This window comes from Callionymus lyra, chromosome 13 (assembly GCF_982586985.1).
Source record: "Callionymus lyra chromosome 13, fCalLyr1.hap1.1, whole genome shotgun sequence".
Taxonomy (NCBI): Eukaryota; Metazoa; Chordata; class Actinopteri; order Syngnathiformes; family Callionymidae; genus Callionymus; species Callionymus lyra.
Genome location: NC_141830.1, coordinates 19563345 through 19589828, shown reverse-complemented (window position 1 = coordinate 19589828; position 26484 = coordinate 19563345). Strand labels below are relative to the sequence as shown.

General features: G+C 39.4%; 1 protein-coding gene across 1 annotated transcript in view; it reads left to right on the top strand.

Moving 5' to 3' along the window:
• Positions 1-258: 258 nt before the first annotated feature.
• The window catches only part of erfl3 (Ets2 repressor factor like 3), a 45914-nt gene continuing 19688 nt past the window's right edge, over positions 259-26484 (top strand). Inside the window, exon 1 of the mRNA XM_087806421.1 lies at positions 259-936. Within this exon, the coding sequence (XP_087662547.1) occupies positions 915-936 (22 nt within the window). The 5' untranslated portion in view covers positions 259-914. The remainder of the gene's footprint in view (positions 937-26484) is intronic.

Genomic DNA, 26484 nt, shown 5'->3' with positions numbered 1-26484 from the left:
CCTGAACAAAGTCCCACCTGTGCTGTTCATTCAGACGATGGCGCTGAAAAAGCAGCACCGTCACCTCCGGGACTGACGCACAAAGTACGGACGCCGCGATCTCGAGAGTCGGATGTGACGTCACCTCGACAGAAGCAGCGTGCTGCTGCTGCTGCTTCTGCCGCTGCTTCGGTCTCCAAGGCGACGCCGCGTGCTGCGGTGACGCCAAACGTGATAAGTGGGCGTGACCCGCCACGTTAGCTCCCCCCCTCCCTCTCACGTCGTGACGTCGTCAGTGTGGGCGGGGCGGAGCGAGCGAAAGACGACACTAGGGGGGAGGAGAGAGAGAGAGAGAGAGAGATGAGTGGCGTGAGTGAGTGAGCAAAAAAAAAAGAAAAAAAAAAGTGTGGAAAGAAAGAGAGGCTCATCTTTTCCTGTGAATCTGTGTCAAAGAAGTAGCAACAAAAGCTCGCGGAGGAGACATGTCGGTGCAGCGGCGGCGAGAGGATGCGCGTGAAGCGGAGTAAACAGTTCGCGGCGACTTGACCGAAGAACGAAAGTTGTCGGACGACGCTTTTTTGCATCGAGTCCGGGTTTTTTTCCAAAACTTTGAACACAGTTCATGTCAGACTTGTAGTCCAGCAGCAGCAGCAGCGAGGAGGAGGTGGTACCACCACTACTAAAGAAGCCGGACCGGGTTCGAGGGACGAGGAGCCGCCGCGGAAGCGCCAGCGCGAGAGAGAGAGTGCGGCGGCGGGAGAAACTAGAGCCGCGGCTACAAGAAGAAAAAAAGTTTCCCCGTGTGTTCTTCACCGACTTCTCCAGGGGTTTTTTTTTCGGGAAGCAAAAAGCGGAGTGAAAGAGGCCACACTCAAGCAGACTTCCTTCCAGAAACTTCCAGTTCACTTTTGAGTCACTTTTCCTGGCAAGAAGACATGAAAACCCCCGGAGACAACGGTGAGTGTTGTTTCATCACCTTCTTATGGTCGGAAGCTACTTTCAATGCTAACAACTTTAGCTCCGGACGAGCACCCGTGAAAAAAACCTGTTGATTCAAGACTTTAAAACAAGGCAGTAAAATCGTGGAGTTCTGCTCGTGTCGTTATAGCGACATCCTCGGTGTTGTCGCCTTGACAACCACCTTTTTATTCACGTTTAAAGCGAGCTGCCGTAAAGCAGCGTGACAGTCGCGGGGTGAGCTGGGAAGTTTACCTGTGCGGGTTTTGTTGTTGTCGGGGACTCACACCTGGGTTTTTTGTTGAACTTCGCAACATCATCACCCGGATATTTTGCACTTGTCCAGTGAAGTTTGGAAGGAGCGGGGCTTTCCAGCAGTCAGCTGAGGACTCCTTGTTTGTGTAATTCCTGAAATGCTTGCATAAGTATAATTGTTGCCTCTTCTTTAGGAAACTAGAGCAGGAAAGGAGAAGTGTTGTTGATATTAGTGCCAGCTTTGCATTTTTTCATCTGAGTGGCCTCATGTCAAGACCATCAGTTGAATAGTTTGATCTATTGCCTATGTAGGTAAAATGATCACCTCAGAAGTTGGATTTGGCATCAGTGCACGTCTTTTCCACTTGGGTCTCCCCCCCCCCCCCCCCCCACACATTATGTCCCATTCTAAGCAACTCCCATCCTCGCCCCTCATCCCTCCACATTCCTGCACAAACACAACTTCCCGGACACCTCACAAGTCATCATCTTGTTGAGTTCCCTCCAAATAGTTTGCAGTGATTTCATGGACGGTCTGAGAACATTCAGAGGTTAAAAAGCTAAGAGTGTACTTTTTGAGTGCACGTCTGTCAGTGTTTGTACACTTTCTTTACTTTTTAAATGAACAACAAATGCACTTTAAATATATTCAACAAGGTAAGGCAGTGGAGACTTTTTATCCCACACTTCATCTCAAAAGATGGCCCTAAAAGCTAAACTGTCATTTGCGTTAGACTCAAGATTCAAAGCGTTTTATTGTCATGGGTACTACGTACCATGAAATTCTTACTTTGTACCCCCCAACAAATGCAAGTGCACAATATATATATATATATATATATATATATACACACACAGACACTTGGAATAACTAAAATCTAAAAACACAGCAACAAAAGTACACGTAGTGCATGAGGTAGATGTGGATTAACTGTTGAGGAGTGTGATGGCGGTTGGAAAGAAAGAGTTTTGCAGTCTCGTTGTTCTGCATTTCACACTCCTGTACGCTGCATTTCACACTCCTGTACGAGACCCTTTGTTATGCTTAATTTGTTGGATTAATGAGCGATATTTAAAAAAAAAGTGTTGGATTTTTTGCCTTAACCATTTTGTCTAAAGCGACTGATTAATCCTCTCAACGTAAAGCGAGGTGTGACGCTGTCAAAATTTGCCTCAGAGAAGTTATCTAACACTTGATCTGCTAACATCCCATCTAAACATTGTTATCGAACTGGTTAATCTACGCCACTGTTTTCATCCGACTGATCTCCTGCTGTTGCTGTAATCAGTACACAAGTTTTAACCCTTCACCTCTGGGGAGGGGTTTCATTCACATGTCATTGGGATGAGGATGTGATGCGTGTTATATATATATGCGTAAGACGCCATATTACCACTGGTTTGATGAGGCCTGCTTCCTTCTTCCTCAATAAAGTGGACACACACCTTCCACTTCTTTTACGCTGTCACTGCTCTGATGACAGGACTTCCACAAAGATGAGCACCAAGCTCGACAATGTTTGTGACCCCCCCCCACCGTCCCCTTAAAATAGTCATATCACTGTCACTTCTGTACACATATATAAAACACTTAATAAAACATTTTTATATCTTAATTTCAAGAAAAGCGTAACATATTTAATTAACTATTAGTACAAACTATCAATTAATGTTTTAGTACTTATTGAGTTGGTTAAACTGAAGAGCTGTGTCCAGAGTTTTCAGGTGAAAGTTCTAAAACCTTTATTGAGCTTATCGGGGTGAATAATATACCTCACCCTAACATATCTCTGGGGTTCTATGACACCACAAGCAGGAAAAGGAGAGATAAAGAACCAAGAATTCTATCCTCCTATAAACATGTTTGACCAATATTAAAACACAAACACTTTCAGTCCGTCTCTCGCTTTTTTTACTTGTTGAAAGTAACTCTTAAAGCTTGTGTGTAGAATCACATATTGGATAGAAAAAAAACTTAATTAAAGTCCATAAAAATTCTTGCCAATTTAAACTATTATCATAATTTACCCTAAACATCATATCTAACACCTGTATCTGATACATTGACTGGTGGCGTGTTCTCGCACACCCAATTTGACATATATTACATCTATAAATTTAGCCATACAATTATCCTGCTTCTTTAAGATCTACCATTTTTTTCATCTGCCCCCTTCATCATTCTCTTTCTCCCTCTTTGACGGGATAAGGACTGGTGTGTGTCTTTGTGTGATAGAATTGCTTAGTGGGATCCCTGGCTCTGGAGTGTCCATTGTATATATATATATGTGTGTGTGTGTGGAGTGTGGGACAATAGTGGGAGTGGGGCAGGCCCTGGGGGTGATTGTGCATGGACTTGTGGGGCCAGGGACCTCTCATTGTACTCATAATGGTGTAGAGTAGCTCATAGTTTGGTGGCGCTTTTGACAAGTGAGTAGATGGCACCTTGAATACTTGTGTGAAAGAAAAGCCTAATAAATCAAATAATTAATTGCATTATTTCATATTTTCTAAGCGTGGTCCTGCCTTACATGAGCCCTGTCGTTAGGCAACAGTTGAGCTTATGATCGTTGTGTCAAATTAAAACCTATTACGCTTTCCGTGTCCGTTTATTTTATGGAGTATGATTAGAATCTCTGAAAAACCACTAAGACGATAAAACATGGATTATTCTTATCTGTCAAAACTCTCGCACTGCGCCGACAGAAAAAAATAAAGCAGTGTTCCATTATCCCGATCTACTTTCATGGTCTTACTCATGGACAGTGTCCGACCGGGATTAAGCACAGACAACGTGTTGGATGTCGGCTTATACTTGTGCTTCTGAGCTATAAAAGAACGATGTTTGATAAGCGTTAGTCAGCGTTGACGTAGAAGTTCTCAGGGTCACTTCAGAGAATGCCTCTACTGAAGAATTGTTAGCCATATTATTATGTTTTTCTTTCCTCTCTTCGCCACCGGTTGCTGACCGGCTTTCCCTCAATTGCTGAAGAGGTTAAAATTATTAGAAGTATGGCTAACTTGTTGTCACCTTTTTGTTTCCTCTTTCACATTTATTTTACTGCCGTTGGTGACGTCGAGGTGACAAATCACTTCAGGAAGTGAGAACCTTCAATTGTAGAAAAACTCTGTATTTAGCCAGGAATGTGACCAAAGGGAACAATATGCTCAGTCAGTCGACACTAATGGACCTCTCCACTATTAGCGCTGTGCTGCCCTTGACCGTCGAGACCAGGGAGACCACTGCCAATGAGGCTGCATTACCCTTGACGCCAATGGGAGCTACTGACTGCTGTCCCGTGCTCCTGGCCATTTCCTCCCTGCCTCAGAGACGAACGCACCAACAGCAGATCATAGAATCGAATGTATAATTTACTTTTTCATTTGGTCCAATGGTTGGTTGTGGGAGTTAACTCTGTGCAGTGACACCACTACAGGAAAATAAAACATGCCTCTAAGCAAGGTGTGCATGTCTGTTGTCCGAGTTCAACCTAGTTTTACTGCCGCGTAATTGGCTGTGGCTGTGGCTTGACCCCCGTATTGACTGTATTGGTTATTGGTACTGTTAATGGGCGGCATGTCTGGACGAGAGAGGGATGATGAGTGACAACTGTAACACTTTCATACAAACGCATGTGTAACTACACATGGAGCAGACTCACACACACACACACACGCATGCACACACTGCTGCCTTTTATTGGAATTCTCGGACCTCCCACATTCTTGCTTAGAAGGTTAATAGTTGCCGGCTGTGCTGCGTTACACTGAGGGGAAAACACAACACTTACTATCTCCACACGCCTTTTTTTTTTCGTACACACTCAGCATCTTACAAAGGCATGCAAGTGTTCATACAAAGAGACATCACTTCATAATGTGAGGATTTTAAGATGATGGCAAAACGATAGATAAAGATCTTTTCGGTATACTACCCCCAAAACTCTTTAATCAACAGTTGCTTTGAAATGTGAAGAAAAGGGTGGGTTTAGATTTGCAGGCCCAGATTTAAGTGCATTGCTAGTCGTCGTTGTTCATGTTTGTGCCTGTGGTCTTGTAGCACAACATTTGAATAACAGTTGTTCACCCTCAACTATCTGTACAAGTTAAGGATGTGGAGATTCTCCGATTTGCATTGATAAAAAAATTTGATGCAGCTGCTTCGGTAGATTCTAGGTGCATCATATTGAATTTGCGGGTGATTTCAACATCCAGCGACTCTAGCCTTTTTTACACCGGCGAATGCATGGACAACATCGATTAGCGAGGCACCCTAAAAGCTCCAACACGTTCGAAAAGATGGATGCACAAGCAACAAGACATAATATATATCAAATATGTTGGCAGCACAATGAACCCTCCTACTCCCCCCTGAATTAAATCAGTCAATATTTCTCAAGAAAAACAATAAGTCACATTAAATGGATCATGTCATGAAGTAGGTTTTGGGAAATTTAGTATCGTTTAACTGTTTTTTAGATGCCATCAATTTAAGATATTTGGTTTATAATACTTGTTTAAGTTTGGAACGGTTTGTGATTACGGTTTGGGTTTCCCATATTCTTATTTATCTAGTATAATTCCATTGTTACTGCTGTGAATACGTTTAATTACTCTGCCTAAACATACTGAATTATTATTATTTGTTTCCGTCTCTTGAAAATGTTTAGGCCAATAAAATGAACATTACCGATTGTCAAGTTGCCGTTTGGTAAAGCCGCTGTGGTACCTGTTACACAAAACCTACCTGAGCCAGCCTGAATCTCACACCACCATTCAGCTTCTCCTAATCCTCCTCTGATGGTGGTGCACCCAACAGAAGCTTTTTTCATTGCAAGTGGTACGGCCAGCTCCTAACACTGTTGTAATTTATACCGCTAATCTTCTTAGATTAAGCTCAATAATAGTGGTCATGCCGAGGGCGTCTTCACTGTAAGGGATCAGCGGATACTGGCTGCTAGTGTGCATTCAGAAGAGCGCGAAAAGGCGTATAGGTAATAGACTTTAGCGTTAAACCTGTCATATCCTTTACAGTATTTATGTCGGTTTTTTCAAGTAATAAAAACACTTTTGTTGCTTGCTTTCTGGGGTCAAACGCACAAAACACTGCATTGATTTGAGCTATTGTTTGGATTATATACTATCCAGTGGTGGAAATGGGTATATGTCTCGGGTAAGATGTCTTTTAAATGTATTAATTGGCACTCACCAACAAATATACTAGTTATTTTTACACTATAAACTTAACTCTCTGTTCTTAATCAACGTCTTAAGAACAGTGTGACAGGGATTCAGACTAGCCTTCTGTCTCAAGCTCACTTGTATGTGCAAGCGGTCAGCGGAGATCCTAACCCCTCTCTAACCCTAGACCAGTGGAGTCAGCAGGCACTCCCTGCAGAAAGCCAGCAGTGTTTGAATAGTTCCTCTGGTTATTTTTATCTGGGAATCTGCCTCTGTGCTGGACCAGGCCGGGAGGGTGGAGGGCAAATATCCAATCTAATTTCAGATGATGGGAAGTCACCAAAAGGATAGCTTAAACCACTTGCATAGTGGCAAGACTGTTTGTGTGAACTTGTGTCCGTGTTGCCGTCGGCTGCTTCCCCTGCACCCGAAATGCAAACCACCCTGTCTTGAGAATGTATACTTACGTTTGGAATTTGACTTTTAACCAGTTTGTCTTCTCTGTACGTCTGCTTGCATGTGTATTGTTCATCTGTCGATGTAGTTTCCGTTCATGGTGCGTGTTCAAACACGTTCTACTGTGCATAAGTGCACAGTTGGAACCTCGAGACGCCTCCCAACGTTTATGTACAGAATGTAGTTCAACAGATGGGGCTCCTGAGAGTGGAATTGAATGGGTGAAATACCTCCATATGGACGTGTTCATAATTGTAAACACCAAAGAGTTAACCCCACACGTAATGACAAATGGGCCTTTTGGAATCCGATCAGGGCTACACGGCACACAACAACAGCTGAATCTTTCGACAGACTTGGCATGTGTTGAACAAAAGCAACTGTTGGGAGAACAAAACTTTGTATGGATGGAATGAGAATACTATCCTTTATGTATCAGCTGTGGCTAGTACGTTCTACAGTATGTAGAGCCCAAGGTAGACTGTCTGCTGATAACGCCGTCTGTGTCTTTGTTCAAGGTCCTAAAAATGTATCCATGTAATTTGTTCTTAATACAATGGCAGGGAATACTTGGCATTGCTTACTTGCTCGAGGATATTTACGTTCCACCATGTTCTTTCTGGCTTGTTAACTGTAAGTGTTGTAATAGTTTTAAATACATTAATATTGTGAACCTTATCCTCTCTCCACCCCTCACTCAACCTTTCCTACTGTTGTACAGCTTTTTGACTTTGTAGAGGGATGGAGTCAGACGTTTATACAAGCCCGACTGATAAGTTGTTTTCATTTGCAACTGCGAATACGCGCACACATTTGCACACGTCCCAGTAGGAAAGTGAAACCTTTTCAGGCATCGATTGACCTTCCCATCCCACCTTTCTCTGCCCCCCACTCGCTATCATTTCTGTGTCACCAATCCATGCACTAATACCCAAGTGGCATCTCTTCTTCCATTAGCCTCCGCCTTCTCTCCTCCGTTCTCCTTTGGTTCCTGTCACTCTGTTCTTTCTGTCTATCTTTAGCTGGACACCCTGCACAAATTTACCAGCAGACATGACAAACCAGTAACTACTTTGTGTATATTGATATATTGATAAAAAACTTATTGATGTTAGCATCCTGAGCTTGAATGAGTAAGTGTGTGATTTTGTTCGAATAAAAATACTTCATGTTTGGTTGTGGCAGGACCAATGGATGACAAAAGATTCTTCGGTGCTAAAGAACAACTTATTTTGGATTTAGTGAAGAACATAGGAACAGCAAAAACCCTCTATGTCAAGTAAGGCGAGTACCAGCCAACATTACCGACAGCTGTGTTTGAGAGTATTTGATTCATAAGAAATTAAATTCCACAATGTTCAGGGCGATCAATGATGACACAAAAATACATTTAACAAGTTAAGTTGAGTCTTAAAACAGTTAAATGCTTTACTAACTTTCTTTTAAATCATTTCAAATAATATCTACTTTTTTTTAAATGCAAAAAATAAATAAAATAACTTTGAATTAAAGTTAAATGTTATTATATATGACCTCAAAAAGCATCTCATAATGTTACATAGCATGACTGTATTTTTAAGTTAATTTAATGTTAAGTATTAGATATGGACGTATTTTGTTGTGTAGCTGTAGTGAAGTGTCTCTATTTCAAATAATAACACGTTTGTTGTTGGATTCACGTGACATAACTTACAAAGAACTGATCCCTTAACTTGAACTCTTTAAACAAGTGAGGATGTCTTTCAAGTGTTTGTTCAAAGTGTTTTTTCCATTAGTTTCCAAAATTCCAAAAGAGGTTTGTATATATGTAATGGTTAATATTTACTCCACAATCATCCACCTGGAAATCCAAAGTTTATCCAAATGCGACTCGACTGGCAGGTTTCTCAATAAGACGAGGTTTCTCGTTTTAAGTTTTTGTTATGAGGACAGTGGAGGTTTCTTCTGCAGCGCTCACAGAGCACCCTTAGCACCCCTAGCACACGCCTATTTTGCCCCTGTAGGTTCCACCAAGAACTCATGAATTCTGTACTTACAATACCAAAACAAGCTATTATCGTTGTATTTTTAGCACCCTGGTAACGGCGTATTGGTTCCTTTGTTAACCATAATGCAAATAATAATAACCCACTAAAGAACTTGCATCATGAATCGCAAAAAAATTGAAGAATTTCCACTGCCTAGAAGAAATTTGAGGCTGTGTTGTGTGTTTCCAAAACACCACATTGGTTAGGTGTGTAATAATCGTAGTGTTGAAAGTATAGTTAAGTAGTGGATTGCACTCGCAACAGACCAGACTTTTGATTCTTTATCAGCCTGTTGGCCATTATCTACTTCAATGTTACTGGGACTTCTTTCCTTGACCTTTTCCTGGAAGACTTTTTTGCATGGTTTTGTTTCTCCTGGTAGCTATGCTTGTGCGATTGTGTCCTTTGGCCAAAGACGAGCTGAATAATGCATTGGATCATTGGAAAGATATTTATAGGAAAGCGGAGTGGTAAAAGTTTAATGACTAAGCCAGCCATCAGTACTTCACATCATATAGCATATCCTCTTCCTCTCAAAGGTATTGGATGCCACGTAGAAGGGTCGTCCATTACCAATGGCCATTTTATCCCTCTAAACATAGGCCTGCTATTTTGGCTGATTTCCAAGAAAAAAAAGCTTCATGTTTCATGCATTTGTGTCAAGTAAAAATGTACATCATTTAAACTTTACTCTATTGTAATGATCAGATGTTTCCTGGTTAGCTAGCATGCACTGAAAAGGTTTTAAGTGTTAGAAAATGAGGCAATTGAAGTTGATCTCATGTCCAGTAACAACTCAGTGTGGTGGAGATGTTTACAGAAGTGAGTGAAGGGAGGGATGAGTGCAAACGGAACTATTGAAACGGTAAAGCTCTTTGAGTTATGAACAATCTAACAATGACTATATAATAGAACCAAGAAAAAGCCTTTAAAGGTCGTCATTATAAAAGCCATAAAACTGTGTGACATTTGAGGGTAACGTCAAAGAACATTCAGTACGAGTGAAAAAGGGTAGGACACGTGTTAATCTGTATTCAATAATAATATATTGTGTACTTGGTTGCCTTGGCAACATGTTCCGGGTACAGCACCATCGTTTTCCTAGTAATGGCTTTTTAAAAGCTTGATTTTTGAAGAAGGCAGGGAAGAACTATGAACGCTTAAAGTTCTCTGAAATCTATTTATTCACTATAGATAAATTTAAAACACATGTTTTCATAGTGTACATCGTGGATGATTTTCAACTGGCATCAGAAAGCAGTTTGGTAAAAAACAATCTATATAGTCAACATTCTTTGTCACAGAATCTTTCATATTGATTTATGTATTGATTGTATAATCTTCGGTAGATGCCCATGCTTGCACTACGAGCAGGAAAGAAACGTGACCTGATGCATTACTTACAAAACGATTGATCTGATCATGAGTGGATCACGACAGGGATCACAGTTGTAGTCTCTGTTCATAAATACATTTTCACATCTCTGCTGGCATTTTTCTATGGAGGAAACTAAATGTATATTTGTATAAATATATATACCACACCTCATTTTTATCAGGACTTTCTCCCATTTAGCACCTTTGTTCATTATTTGTTGAACATATTTTTTGTCTGAGCTATTTGGCTTTTGACAAATCTTTGCGTCGTGTTTTTGTGACTTATCTCGACACCAACCAAGGTGTAAAAAATAAATAATGTTTGTTTGTTTGCCATTTACCCTTAAAACTTTCTGTGTGGGGAAAAAAGCTGTATGATTGATTTTATCCCCCCCCCCCCCAGTCCATTTGAGACTACCAGGCCAAAATGTAGTAATAAAGAAAAAATGAAAACTTTGATGTAACAACAATTTTGTTTTATAACCTGAAAGGTCACATCCATTTTAGAGATTAAACCCATTAACTTGATAGCATGTACCTAAATATGATTATTTTCAGCACAGAGTGGAATGAAATGTCTCATTGAGTACAGGTTGGATTATGAAGCAGCAGACTCCCATATTAGGGGAAAGTCCTAATACCACCCAACACCTGAGCTCTGGTGACTCCCCTTCAGGACAATAGTTTATATACGTGCTGACTAAACAATGTGTGTGTTTGAAATGTAAGTGAGATATTGTCACATGGGTGCATTCACAGACATGTACAATAGAACCTCGACACACACACGCGCATGCACATGGGCACAAAGATTACAGCATCGCCTCATGTTGTGCGACCAACGAAGCAGAGGTAATTGGTGTGTGTACACTCGGCTCTTACATAACTCCATCCGAGCAGCACTGACGGAGGGTAGAAAGTTCACTCCTCTCCGTGTCTCTCGTTTTATCTCTTTGAACTTTCTTCTTTTCTCATTCATTTGTGGGCTTCTGTTGACACTTCCTTCCTATCTTGTCCCCCTTGTCGCTGACTCCGCTAATCTTGACTAGATTCGTGATTCGCATTTGTTTATGAGTTGATTCATTCATTGTCATCGAAGCACTCACTGTGTGATATTGTGATGGCATCATAGTCGAGACAAAAAACTCTCAATCAAGGTGTAGACGTTTTGAAGCTGTCATTAGATTATAAAGTTTTTCTTAATGTGACATGTTCTTCTTATTTAACTTGAGCATTACATTTTCAAACAATCCAGTGGGTATCTAAAAAAAGTGCTTGTTTAATTTAACGCAGTGATCCTTAACCACCAGGCCAAGGCCTGTTACCAGTCCATTGAATATTTTGACAAAAGACCAGATTTTCTCTAATGTAGCGTTACCCACTGAATCTTGCAGCAGTCAAGGATATTGCTGCAGTCGAGATTATTATATAAAAAAAAGCCTGTAAAGCATTATCAACACAAACTCTGTGTGTGTCTACTTGATGTTTTTTTTAATGGTCTGAACTCTGTGCCATGTCAATAATGCCAACATTAAACTAGTTGGGAGAGGCCTCCTATAACGGTAACAATTATGTTTAAGTAAGTAAAGGAATGTGCTTGGTGAGTAATTAATAGAGTACATAATTCAAATACATTGGGATCTCAAATATGCTATATGTCATGGTAAATATAATATCCAACAACTTTTTGGCCCCTTGAGAGTGCCAAGTGTATGTTTGTGTTTATAGGGCAGGTTAATAAAAGATCCAACATGAACTAGTCTCTGCTGATTTCCCAGTAATGCAGATTGTCTTCCATTGTTTAGATGAGTAACTGGCATGAAGATGAGCTTGGAGTAGTAACCTGGACATATTTGTCTTGTTGGTTATCGGTAGCTCACCTCTACAGTTCTTTTTTAATTTTTTTTATCCTCTCTCATCCATTAACACATTTCCCCTTCTCTTTTGAGTTACATCACCAGCAGACGTTTTCTCTCTCTTTCTCGCTCGGAAGCTCTACGAGGCTCTTGCATAACGTCCAGCTTTATTTTCTCCGACCGACGATTCTAATCTTCCCCACGAGGCAGCTGCGAGAGCAAACTGGGAGAGGAATGAAGACGAGCCGGAACGATCCGACCCTCGAACCCGCCTGGGTGTGCTGCCTTGTTAACTCGATCACTTCACCAATTAATGAGATCTGGAGCAGGGTTTTGTTTTCGGGCACCAGTGCGCGTCTATTTGCTTTCATGCTGCCGCACCGCCGTGTCAAGTTAAGATGGAAGACGCAGAAGTGCCATCAGTGGTAGCCGGCGGGACGGCACTAGCAATTTGCTTCACCACCTTAGCCCGAAAAAACATGGTTTTAGAGTACCGGCAGTTTTAGAGTTTCCCCCTTCACGTCCGCAGCTCAGTCTGCAAGTAGCGGTCAGACGTCCATTCAAGACGCATTTGCAAAATATACATAGTTGTTTGGTCCGTGTCCGACAAGAACTTCCACACCACGGACTGGCTCCTCTTTTTGGTATTAGTTCCTCTGGGGCAACAACATGTGCTTTGCTTTGAGAGCTCTCGTCTGCAGCCATTCTGGGCTCAAAAACGTCTGTGTGCAGACGCTGTGTTGTTGGTGTGCAACAGTAAAATGGTTCCCCCTCTGAAACACTTTTTCTCACCGCGCACATGCCGGATGTTTATTTGTTAGGGCCACATCCTATAAGAATTTCTCGGAACAAACTTTATTTACAATGTTAAAATGGCAAATTTGAGATTATTGGCAGAAGAATATTCGGTTCTTGATACCATTTTTGATACTGATTTTTTGATAAATAAAACATTCATTAATAATAAAATACTAACCAGTGCTACACCCATATTTGAGTTTCGATAGTTAATATAGTGAATCAAGTTTTCAAATTAATGGTTGATTAATTGAGTGTTCGGTCCTAATTATTTAATGGAAAAAGTTGTTTTGTTTTTCAATGAAATGTCAGAGATTGAAGAACGCATGAATGAAGACAATTCTTTGAATCAATATTTACTCCCCCCTGAATGTTAGGTGTGCTCTATAGGCGTGTTGGTTGGCGTCTTCATGTTACGAGAGGGATGATCCTCCCATCACTCTAATGTACTCAAAAATGTATATACATAACTTTTTGACCCTCCAGATGTAAACATTCAGAATTGAACAACATGCACACAAGCGTGTTTTGAGCACGCGCTCGATGTGTTCCGACTCTTCATGCAGCGCTGCATTCATTCAAGCAAATATCCCGTCTCATTTTCTCACAAACGCATTCACAGAGGCAGAGACAGTATGCTCACTGGCTGGTGGAGATATCTGTGCGAGGTGAGTGTTACGCAAGACTGATCAACGCTACTTAATCAGCTTTGGGAGACATGCTTAACAAGCTGACCGGGTAGAGGGCGGGGTGTTGTGGGGAGTAGAACTGGGCTGGCGAGGGGAAGGAACGGGGGTTAAACTGGGAGCAGTAAAAGTAACTGCAGGACAAGTATGCTAGGCATACAAAGAGAAAGTGGTGACAGGCGGTGACACGACGTGTCCCTGCGCTCCCTGTTTACGACGACATAAACACACACTCGCACATAAACGCACTTCCCTGGCCTCCGTGTCCCCCTGCTCTCTCCGTGACGCATGACAATGATCGCCTGGATCTTGTGTGCGTGTGCGGTTGTCCATTTGTAAGGCTGATTACGAATGTGTATTTGTCAGCGTGTGCGCCTACGTACATATCTGTAAGTGTGAGAGTGAGTCCTGCTGGAAAGTCACGATGTCCTGCTTGACTGAGAAATGGTGCTTTTTGTTTTATACACAAGTCTCCTGCCAGTTAAGTTTATTCTAACAAAATTAATCTAAAACAAACAATATCAATGTACGTTAATACCAAGTCCATTGTGTCCATCAGTGGGATGCATATAAAGGTTAGACCCAAATGAAGTGCAGCAAAATTATCCAGCACAATAAAACTGTAAAGAGCCGATAACAATTCTCAAAACTTCCATTTGGTTACTTAAGCTCAAAGTTAAATTTATTTTCTATTCCGACTGAATAGAAAATCCTCCAAAAGGCAATTTCCATTTCAACATGACGATGTTGATAATTGCATCAAGGGTTGGGTATTTACTTTCAGTTCTATTCCGTCACTGACTGAAATGCTTCGTAAGTACCAAGGAAGGAAACGTGTGGTGACTTTGGGTGCCAAGTTTCTGTACCCACGCCTGATCAAAACTTGATAATGTGTACGTTCGCATCAAATCGATTTTCTCACTTATTACCAAGTGTAATAAGAATTAGCAAGAAGTGATTTCTGAAGGTACCAAAAGTTTTTTTTTAAAACATTTAAAACGAGGGTCATTCTTTAAACTTTTGTGTGAATATTGTGTGAAGAAAAACTTCTGGTGACCCATGAATAACCAAAGAAATGTTGTTTCTTGTTTTTTGACTTCTTCTTGTGGTCTGAATGTTAAAATGCTTGCCTTCTCTCTTCTTTCATTTCAGGCTGCACATTTTACCATTTAGATCATTTAGAATCATCAAATGGATAACCACCACACAGCATTCCGCCTGTGGAGTTGTGCAATTCGTTTATGCCATATTATAATAATGTATAATGCTTTGCGAGTTCTATTTGATAGCCGTTTTGGGTTTTTGCGGTCCACCGCTGCCAAGTAAACAAAACACTCTTAACCAAAATCATTTTCATTATGATTCTCTTTAACGATAGCCTGATGATTTTTAGATTTCCTTTTCAAAAAGTTTTCCTACATCTCCTCTTTAAACCTGAACGTGACTTAATGACCAGCAGATCTGGCTATCAGTTACTCTAAAATTAGCTACCGCTGAAGAATGGCAGGAAAACACACAGGGTTGTAACCACAGACTTTCGGGAAGTTTAGGGGATGGGATGAGGAACTGATGGACTAAAATGGAGGAAGGAATAGGATGATGTGTCTTTATTTTTGGAACTGTTGTCATAAAGTCCACTAAATCTCTTCACCGTGCTTCTGTATTCTACGGACATGTATTTGTCCTAATATGCAACTAACAATAGAACGTATTCATTTACATTTTTAAATAAAATAAATGTATTTTGTATAATTCTAAAACAAAAAATAAATTTAAAAAAAATGCTCAAATTCAACTTATTTCATTATGGGAAAAAAAACCTCTTTTCACTTTTTCCTGAATTGTCTAATAATGGGAGAGTTTTCTTCAGAGCAGATTGTAAGGGCACTAAAAATATAGTAGCACTACTGCATTCCACGAATAAACCAGCACACTTTACTTATAGCCGTGCACTAAAAACTACTAGTTGGTCCTAGTTTATATGATCATTACTTTATTTTTGCCGTTAGCTTAGTTTCTGCTTTTTGGATGATTTTTTCAAGTTGTTTTGAGCGTAGAACCTTGGAAATGTATCAACACTGTAAATAACTTGTGAAGTAACGGTGAGAAAAACACAACTATCCTCGGTCAGTTAACTATTCTTGTCTTGCATCAGACTCAACAGCCGGTTGTTAGTACATAACAAAAGGCAAAGCAACACAACAATTAATAAAGTCTGTCTAACACTTGAACATGTGTGCCTATTACAATAATTGAAAACGGTTACTGTCTTTTGCGTAACATCACACAAATGTCGGGTTAATACTTTACAATTAAATAAAGATGGTGACATTGGTAAAGTTCGTCTAGGCAAGTTTATAGTAGAGATTAAACCGATTTCTCTTTTGCTGCAGTCTATTTAAAAGTATGTGTAAGAATCTATAATAACAAAATAACATCAATACCACACGTATCAAATAACCATATGTTGTGATATATTTGTTTACTTGGCTCCGGCGTGACAGAATTTACAGACGGCAGTAATGACTCTTGCCTAAGTCATTGCTGCTTTTTAAAAAATTGTTTTAAAACCAAAATATGTCGAGACATAATTTTCAAAAGCGGCTGGAATCGACTGTACCCTCTCATCTTTCGCCAAATTTCATTGTTAGTTTAACTGCGGAGAAAGAAAATCTAATTCTTATATTTCAAACAAACATTCTAGAAATGCAAAACATAAAAAAAAACTATTGAAAAAACATGTTTGAAAGAAAAATAAATAAAATATACAGTGATATTCAACAGTGTCGATGTGGTATTTTCTTGAAAACAATACTGCACTATATTTTATTACACTAGTTTTTTACGTTTTGACAAATTTCATGTCGCATCATGTTCATGAACTGGGAATCGAGTGGGTTGTAACTCTCACACATTCATAGAGTTGCAGAAGTTTAACATAAAGACTGCTTTGTTGCGTTGCCATAAAAATGAACGAAATGATCCAGAACATTGTGCTACACTAGTGATATAAGTTATTATGAATCTTGCATCAATGGATGTTTGTCATGCTCGGAGGCTTTTAGGAAACTACATTGAGTACATAACATTAGTTGTCCTGTTCGGAGTTTAAGTGCCTGGGCCATTAGAGAGTTTCTCGATTATAGAGGACCCTATTTATAGAAATGTCTGTAAAGCTCGAAACGTTTCACAGAATTCCGCCTCTTGTTTTTCCATACGGATAGATGTGGCTGAGTTTTAGTAGCTTAAGTGTCTTATGTTGTACAAGATATTCAGCAGAAATCAGTTTGTGCTACTGTATGAGGTAGTGAGAAAAAGTAAACCACCTAAACATTTTTATCAATGCAGTGACATGTGCTGTGTCTCAAATCGCATACTTGCATACTCAAACGCCCACAAAACTGAGTAGGTTCGATGGACACCATCTACCCTAATCGGCTGCCATCTTAGTGACGTTGTAAACGGAAGTTACGTCATATATATATATATATATATATATATATATATATATATATATATACTTACAGGTGCATTTTCAGCAGCAGTAGGAGGATGACCCGTTTCGGTGCTGATACCAGCTTAAATATCTCGCGAATATTTTGTTTCTCATATTTATTCTTTATTTCTTCTTCCAAACTTGCAAAACGTGCTGCCAGCAGGTGGCGATAGTGTTCCTACAGCTGGTTGCAACCATCGCTAAATAGTAGTAGAAGAAGAAGCTGTCATGTCATTTCCTGTTAGTGCGTAGCAGCAGTGTTTGATTTGAGACATACTACTACTATCTGTGAAGAATTTGTGTACTAGTTAGTATGTACACTATCCTGATGCATACTAACTTCTAGTATACTAAGAGAAGTATGCGATTTGAGACACAGTAATGGTCAATTTTTTTACAAATAGATACTACAACACTAAATCTTTTCTAACAAACTTGCTTGTGCTCACTGACCTTTTAGGTGGAGTAAGTACACTTTTTTCTATGAACATTTTAAGATTTTGTTTTTGAATGAATCCAATGTTGCCGCACATAAGTTGGAAGAAGAAAAAGCTTGATGCTTGTGTCACGCGTCAGAATATGCTGCTTCAGAAGCCAGACTTCTAACCGTTGTCTCTGTTTTCATGACTCATTGATTTTTGTTTCATAACACTTGCTTTCATAATATTGTAGGAAGAAAATAAATAAATGGAAGAAATGTGCTCGCTGTCAAATCGAGACGCCTCGTGAGGTTGTTTCATTGACCTTCGATGCCGTGCTTTATAATTCTTGGCGGGAGGATTTATTCTTTGCTTTAAGCAAAGGGTTGGAAAAAACTTCTTCTGGGTCCTCGCTACACGAGTGCAACAGGTTGATTCATCCTCCCACTTCTCTCTCCAATCCAGCTCACGACTGCTCCCTAACCTACTAATACCTGGTTTATTTGGGTCCACATCTCTGGCTTGATAGAATAAATTGCCATTTATGTGTTATTTTTTTGTTCTCTTCTTTTCTGAAGGGTTATTTTTAGGCAGTAAATGTCTGGTTGCCAGGAGACGGCACGAGGGACTTAGGCAGGAGAAAAAGGAAGCGAGTTTGCATTGTGAAGACAGAATTACAAAGATCTTCACACACTGAGTCAGCACTGACGCACACTCGCGCACATAAATATACTCAATGTGTTTGTCTGTGGCTTGTTTTTCTTGTTTTCCTTCTCCACTGCTTTTGAAATCTCTGCGTCACGTTAACTGCTTTCTGCAGTTGGGTTTGAGCTCTCCCGAGAGCAGGTGTGTGACCGGTTGTTGCTAATGCTTATTTGACGAGCGGCGATATGTACCGGGGCATGTCCAGTCTGAGATCCTTTGAATTTTCTCAGCATGCTTAAGAAACGTGTCATGCTTCAGCCAATTCATATCTCGCCACAAGTGAAGGTGCGAGTTGTTTTTCTTTGGATAAGTTAAACCGACGATCAGAAACGTCTTGCTCGGGTGCACGCTCAGGAAGCGCATCTGTTGTTGTGGTGTGCAACATTTGCTTACTTCCTGTCCCTTTCAAGTGTCACATTCCAGGAACTTTTTTTTTTTTTTTTTTGTCTTCTGGCAAAGCGGAAATACTTTACTCACCGTTGATAGTAAGTGTAAATGTATGACCTGCACAGCTATCTTAAATGTAAAAACAACTGTTGCAACAAACAATATTCAAGATAGTAAGTAAGTCATTTGTATTTATATAGCGCTTTTCCAGACCAGGGTCACAAAGCGCTTAAACAAACAAAACAATACTCAATAAAGTATATACTTTAAAGGTCAAGATAACACCGAGAAAAACACAGGAGTTCCAGAAAATCAAGGAAAAGCCTGAACAAATAAAAAGGTCTTAAGATGTTTCTTGAAGGAGTCAGTAGATCATCAAACACAGAGAGAGAGGAAGATCGTTCCAAAGCTTAGGAGCAACAGTCTGGAAGGATTTCTCTCCTCTGGTCCTGAACCGTGTGCGTGGAACCATCAGTAGATTCTGATCCACAGACCTCAGAGCCCGAGCTGGGGTGTAAGGCTGGATCAGGAGGATCCTGACCATGAATAGATCTGAAAGAAAGAATCAGAATTTTAAACTTGATCCTGAAAGAAACTGGAAGCCAGTGAAGAGTTCGGAGAAATGTGAGTTCTCTACTAGAGCGGGTCAGAATTCTTGCATGTGGGACTTGTATATAGAAACATAAATAATATGTATGTCAAACATTTTAGGACACTGTTTAAATTGGTTTGGCAAAGTTGTAATTATCAAACCAGTCCTTTATTTTAAACCTGTGTTTTGTTTTTTAAACAAAAGAAAACACTATGAACTTCAACTTGTAGCCAATTTCCCACCTCATATTATATATATATATATATATATATACTCTTTGATGATATTCAGAGTTTGGATTAAGGCTGCCTGTCTTGGTAATATAGGTTAAAAATAGTCATGAGGGGCTAGCGATGGAAAACAAAAATGAACATGGTGCACAATGAGAATCTTGAAACCCAAGAAAGAGTTGTCCAACAGTTAAAATATTAAAAGCTATGCTAAAAAATGCCACATCTAAATGACTTTAGATGACGGTTCAATAAATGTATGTCATACAAACATACATTTAGATGGACTGACAATTTTCCTTTTTAGTTGCTCAAGTATTTACTTAGGATTATCAGATGCTAAAATGATGTGTTCAATGTTTTCAATTCATCTTAACCACTCTTATGGCTGTTGATTTCAAAAGCGAGCCTCGGTCTGTCCAGGATGTCCTCATGATCAAGTTCTAGCCTCTATGTGTGGTTATTATTGTAATGTGGTTTCCTTTTCTACACAGCGAAGCACAGTTAAACACACAAGTACATGCAAGTGTAGAGTGTAGGCAGTTTTGTTGTTGAACCAGAGGTGAAGTGTCAACTGGCAGCTCTCTGCCAAGCTGTTGGCTGGAGAAGTACATTAACACCAGCTCGTGAGATGGAGACACACAGTGAAGGGGAACAGAGGCGCCTGTGGCTTCTAACATGCGTATGTGAGGCTTTAACTGCCTGCACCGAGAAGTTACTTTGAAGAAAGTTATGAACCCTTCAAGTCCACTGCTGGGAAATACGAATGCAAAAATCCTAATGAAAAGCTAATAAGAGTTTTTGGTCATCTTTCCAAGACCGTTTTTAATGGATGAAACTAACTTAACTGAATTTGAATTAAAGAAAAAAAAATCCATAAGAAATAAAGACGCGTCATTAGGCAAATGAACTTGTAGCCTAACTGTCAAATTGAAAAAAAACGTTTTAAACCCATTATGTCTTTGTACATAATTGTTGTTGTGTAACAAACGTTATTACTTCTTTATGCAACTTCAATGTAGAAGAAGAGAAGCGTGTAATTATTTGCTTTTACTTTTCTTTAAACATACTGTATAAATGCACACTTGCTACAATAGTATGTCTACAACAACTTTTGCATCTGGTTTAGATGTTGCATGTTTTTACTCAACTTCTGGTTGCTTTAAAATAATAAGTCTTAATATTAGATAAAAAGAACAATACTGTGGAGTGTTGAGTTAATTGCTTTTTTTCTATTCTTATATTTTCTTATGTAGATGGGCAATTAATTGCAGAATTTGTAGTTTTTATTTTGTTTGGTTAAGCATATCGATGCCATCAGAATATTGAGTGACTGAATTTAACATTTCAAATGTTGCTGTTTTTTGAAATTATGAATTTAAATATTTTTTTATTCAAAGGTTAAATAGTTTTTTTCTATTAATAATTTTCATGTTTTTTTTTTTTAAATGAATGCATTATTTTTGCACATAGGGTTTGATATTTTAATTTCTAAAATTTAAAAATACATTTTCTAAATTAAACATTTTTAATTGAGGGCCTTTTAAATCCTTATACATTTTATTTTCATATAATTGTACGACAATCACCAAACGAGTACAAAGCAACATAGAATTTATTAAATGTAGAATTCAAAACATTAAATTCTGAATTATAATATCAAACCCTAGTGTAATTCAATGTTTAAAACAGTAAACTTTGCTGTTCTGTAGAGACGAGAGAAACTTTCAATTAACTGCGTGAAAGTCAACAATAACAAACCTTCTTGTTAGTGTTAATGTTGAATAAATGCTGACAGTGCTGCAGTTCTGTGTGTGTGTGACGTCAACCTGTCACTAAATTTTAATTTTACAAACTTAAGGGCCAAAAATGATGAAACAAAAAAACATCTGGCAAGTTTTGTTTAGTCATAACACCGTTAAAGGGTTTACTTAATAATCTTTGAATTGTGTTGAACACAGATCAAATGATGATCCAAGATTGAGGATCACTACAGAGAACCTCATCATCGTTCAATAAATCCCGCACGAAGCAGAATCTGTCAATACTGTTGTGATTATTGAGTGTTTGTAGTTTATAGATTTGTTTACATCATTTGTGTTTTTCTAATAAATTATTATACTGAATGTGCTTCTTTTATTTACATTTATTCTCAAAACCTTATTAATTATAAAGCAGGGAAGACTCTAAGAATACTTTTATTGGTTTATTCTAATTGTTATTACAAAAGTGTTATTTAGTTCTTGACTTTTTGTGATCACTAAATAAACGTGACACTTGCAGGGTTGTTTGTATTTTGTTCTAAATGGTCACTCTTTGTTTCACCAACTTGTCAACTTCACAGACGGGTTTCAGGGAAAAAAGTTAAAATCGGTTAGTTTCTTGGGTGACCCTTTATTTCCTCAGTAATCTTTACTCTCGTTTTCCTCTGCATAAATATCATTATAAACATCATTAAACATTGCCTGGATGTGTTTTCTTACTAAAGGAAAAGTGAAATCAAGAAAGAGCAACTTAATTGCCAGATAAATGATAAAATAATCTGCCAAATCTCTGAAAATCTGTCATTTGGATTTAGAGAGACTTAACTTTATCTAATGGTCTCAATGGGGGGTTTAAGATGTTGTTTGTTGTTTATGGTGGACAAACTACAGGCGACTGATATCATTGTATTATTAAAACCTCACTTACCTTAGTGAATCTTGTGCCCAACAAATGGTTTCCAAAGAACATCCTGGGAAAATAATTTTAGTACGAGTAAATACACCAAACGGCATCAAGGGAAATACAGAGCTATTCTCCCACTGACACAATATTATTCTGCTTCTTAAACACCCCAGGGAGCCCATCCCCACACAAACACACGCTCCCACCAGGCTTGTTTATTGGCTTGATTACACAGAATGAAGTCCGGCTGACCAGAACACCTGATGTCAGGTGTGGAGCCTCCTGGCCAAACACGGACACGACTCTGTGTTTTCGGTCTTCCTTGCTTCTTTTCCCACGTTAAATCAAAGCTGTGACCCTGTGTACAAATGTGTGTGACTTTTCTTACCTGTCCCAAAGGAGGCACCCTTACCTGTTGTGTGTACATGTTGCTAGTTAGCTGTGTGTCGAGAGCCCAGGTGACAGAAATCCACATGGTCCGTACAGGATTTGAGGATAAACCATCCGTGTCCTTTTGTGTGCACTATGTTAAGGTGTGCGGTCAACACAACTATTATAATGAAGTAAACCATTGGCATTCGTAAACAATAGTGTTCTTTCCAAATGTAAGCAGATGCATTAAGTTTCATGTACCTCTTGTTGAGTTGTATCCTTCAGCAGTGACGTGTATGTGGAACAATAACCTTAGTGTGGTGAAGTGGATGTGATTCTATTTTGGTCCCTATGGAGACCTTCAAGCTTCCTTCTCTGCTTCACTCACCGGGCAGCTGGTCGGCAGCAAATAACGGCGTATAGAAAATGCAACTGTACGGTGACCTCTAAGAATGGCTGAGCAGCCTTCTAGACGTACATGTTTCTGTGTTTGTAAAGAAAGCTTAACCTGGGCAGCATGCTTTATGACCCTGGTCTAGAAAGGCGCTTTAGAAGTAACCATTACTTGCATACTTACTTACATGCAGGTGAAATGAAGAACCAAAAATGCCGCAGCTCGGTACGTTGACATCTCAACCTGAATTATTAAAAACACAAGGCAGATATTGTTGTTTCAGAGGTTTGCTTTAAAACTCATCATTTACTTGAGAGTCTTCTTTACAGTCTTGAACATGTGAGTGAGGTGTTTTGAACAAAACATGCCTTTAAATATTATTCGTCCTTTTTGTCCAGGTGCTCCAATACGAACTTCAAAACTTGATTTTTCTCTTAAAACTAAAGCTTTTTGACTTGAGGAAAAATAAGGCAGAATTGGCTGTATATTTAGTTTTTAAAGGTTTTTATTGAAGAATCTGGTTTTCTTGTTATACACAATAGTTACATTTATCCTCAAAGCTCTTAAATAATCATTTGTAAGGAACTCCGTGTTAATGCCACACAATAAACTTAAAATAAACTTGTATAATCTATGATACAGATTAGGGATGGACGATATATCGAAAAAAACATCGCGATATTGGCACGTGTGATATGCATATGGAAAACACGGCGATCATTTTTTAATTTTTTTATTGTATAAATCAAGCGAAAATCAAATGCTTTGACCAATCAGTGTCACGTTCTGTAAAGTTGTCAATTTGTACTTCTATGTCTTGTTGTTGTTCTACGTCTCTGTCTGTGAACTGTGCGGCGCAGCTTTCCAGCCCCGGTTGCTATGGCGTCGCGGCTTGCCGGCGCGCTGACTTAGAGCTGTTCAGTATATACACGGAAGACTAACTTAAAAAGGTTGATTTCAGCGTTCTTATAAGATCGCAGAACTTCAAAACAAGTGTAAACCTGTCTGTCTTTGCTGAAGGCTAATGAGCTAAGTTGTTAGCTTCCGGTCATTTATAAAGTGTTATGTGCTTGTGTACAAGGAGGTGGGATTTATTATAGATTTGGTGATATCGCGACTCGCGGGCAGCTCCTCTCTGATGTCTCTCAGTTTCTCGGGACACCGATGCAAGGGACAATAGTACTGTTATAAGTGATTTTTCTCCGATCTTGTCTGCACCAAAGCGCGGAAATAAACAAAAGGGAAATATCTCATTGTTTTCCTCATCCAAACCCCTGCACCTCATCGACAGTACGTGCAGCTACATTTTTAGGTGAAAAAATATCGCATTAGTGTCGATCGCAATTCAAGACACCCATATCGAATATCACACTTATTTCCGATATCGTGCAGCTCTAATACAGATGCATGCACTTCAATATCGGTTCCAAAACGGTACTTTTTCAATATCCATATTATAGAAAATGTTGTTAACTAAAGGTAAATTACATGATGAGCACACATTACAAATCTTGGTAAATCTTACTGAATAAATAAATGACAAATCATTTCCAGTTCGAAATAACACCTGCTGTGTCAAGTGACAAATCAATATGTCAACGGCCTTCTTCACTAATCAGTTTTTTATCTGAAAAAACGAAAACAAACTATCAAGTTTGGATCACTCGTGGGTACCGAAAGATAAACAAAGAAATTTTGTTTTACTTTAGCCAACATCTATTTGTTTATATAAAATACTCTGAATAAGGAAGGGAAAGCGAGGAGTATAAAATCGGTGAGAAGTGAATGAACAACTTTGAATACATTTAAACAAGCTCTAGTAACCTTCTTCTTTACATTCAGAGTTTTTTTTTCTCTCTCACCATTTACTCATATTCTAGCAAATGTTTCACATCATCTCCGTGTCTTCCCTTCTCCGACCAGTCTTGTGTTTCTGTCATCCCTGTTCCCTCGAGCTCAGGTGGTTTTTTTCTTCCCTCCGAGCAGACGTGACAAAGACAAGACTGTGTATACTTGTGCATGAATGTGCTACAGGGTAATACTTTCAAATGCCTGTGTTTTTACAGACTCCAGGAGCCGACGGTGACCTCACCGTCCTCACCCACACACACACACACAAACACACACACTCACACAGGTCGGTTCCCACATCTGTGCTAAAACAGTGTTGGATTAAAGTAGCTGAAGTCCCGCCAACTGCCACTAATAGGTTTTTTTTTTTTTTTTATAGCTCTGGGATTCTGAAGAGCTGAGTCTGCAGCTTTGCTGCTAGTTTGACACAACCCCGTCAGTTGATTTGCTTCTTGGTACGATTCACGCCTAGGGATTCTCTTCTCTTCATCTCCGTCTCACTCCACTATTTTGTCTGGCTTCGTGTCTGGCTCGTCCTCCTCCTCATCAGCTCTCCTCCCCCCATTTTATCTGTGTCATAATCTGAAGAAAAGCATCTGAAGTTGATGCTTGATGTGCTTCTGAAAGACTCATCGACCACGATTTGGCTCTGTGTGTGTCCTTTGAGGCAGCGGTCCAAATATACACTCTGCTCGAGTTATCTAAGAGAAGGAATACACAACAATTGTCACCATGTATGTGTGACTGTGACAATACCTTTTAAGCGGGCTAGCATACCAGTCATGCAGCAATCTGAATAAATACCATTCCAGCTTTAGACCATTTGAAATAAATAGTTTCTATTTTAGGGCTTTACTTCCAGTTTGAGACCTTAACAAGTAGTAAAACTCACTAAAGAAACTTTGAACAAATCCTTGATTTCTGGAACTCCTGTTGTGTTATCAGTTTTATCTTGCCCTTTAAAATATATACTTTATTGAATATTGTTTTGATCGTTTAAGCGCTTTGTGACCCTGGTCTGGAAAAGCGCTATACAAATAAAATTACTTACTTACTTACTAATTCTTTCTTTGAGTCCAATTTTGCAGTCATAATGTCCTGTTCAGATATAGTTTGATCATTTGAATGCTATGAGAAGAAAACCCCTCTCCATGTCAAGTTAAGAAATAGTTTTCTTAAAAGTAAAAGTACCGAATATATTACGGATCTAGCAGCAGATCAAAACTTCCTTTCTTGACCAGTTCTGCAAAATAATAATATGCATTTAAAGTGTGTTGACATTCAGTCGGCTTTTCCCAAAAACCTCCGCTGGAAATCACTTCTTTACAACCCTGCAGAAATCCCTCATCTTCTTCTTTTTAAGTTTTTGTCATTCTCTCCTTTCTTTTCTTTCACTTTTCCCTCACTTTTCTTTCATCTCGGCGGAGCCCCTCTCGTGGTGCGCGAGTGAGTGAAGGTCATTGTTGGACCCTTTGAGTGGCGCACATAGCTGGAATAACAGTGGTGTTAGAAGTCTGCGAGGGGCCAGCCACTGAGATCACACAGAGGAAAAGAGGCATCCGCACTGTGGGAGGAGGCGGAGAAAGAGAAGGATGAGGATCGAGGGAAGGAGGGTGGGAGTGTTGTGAGGGGTGGGGGGGGGGTAAGCAATCTGACCTGGATGACAACAGACTACCAGACAAGCTATGATCTCATCCCTCTCTTTATCTCCCCCTTCTCTCAACCTCTCTTCTCTACCACTCAATGCATTTTCTCTCCTTTACTCTCTTATTTCCCCCCCATTTATCACTTTCCCGTAT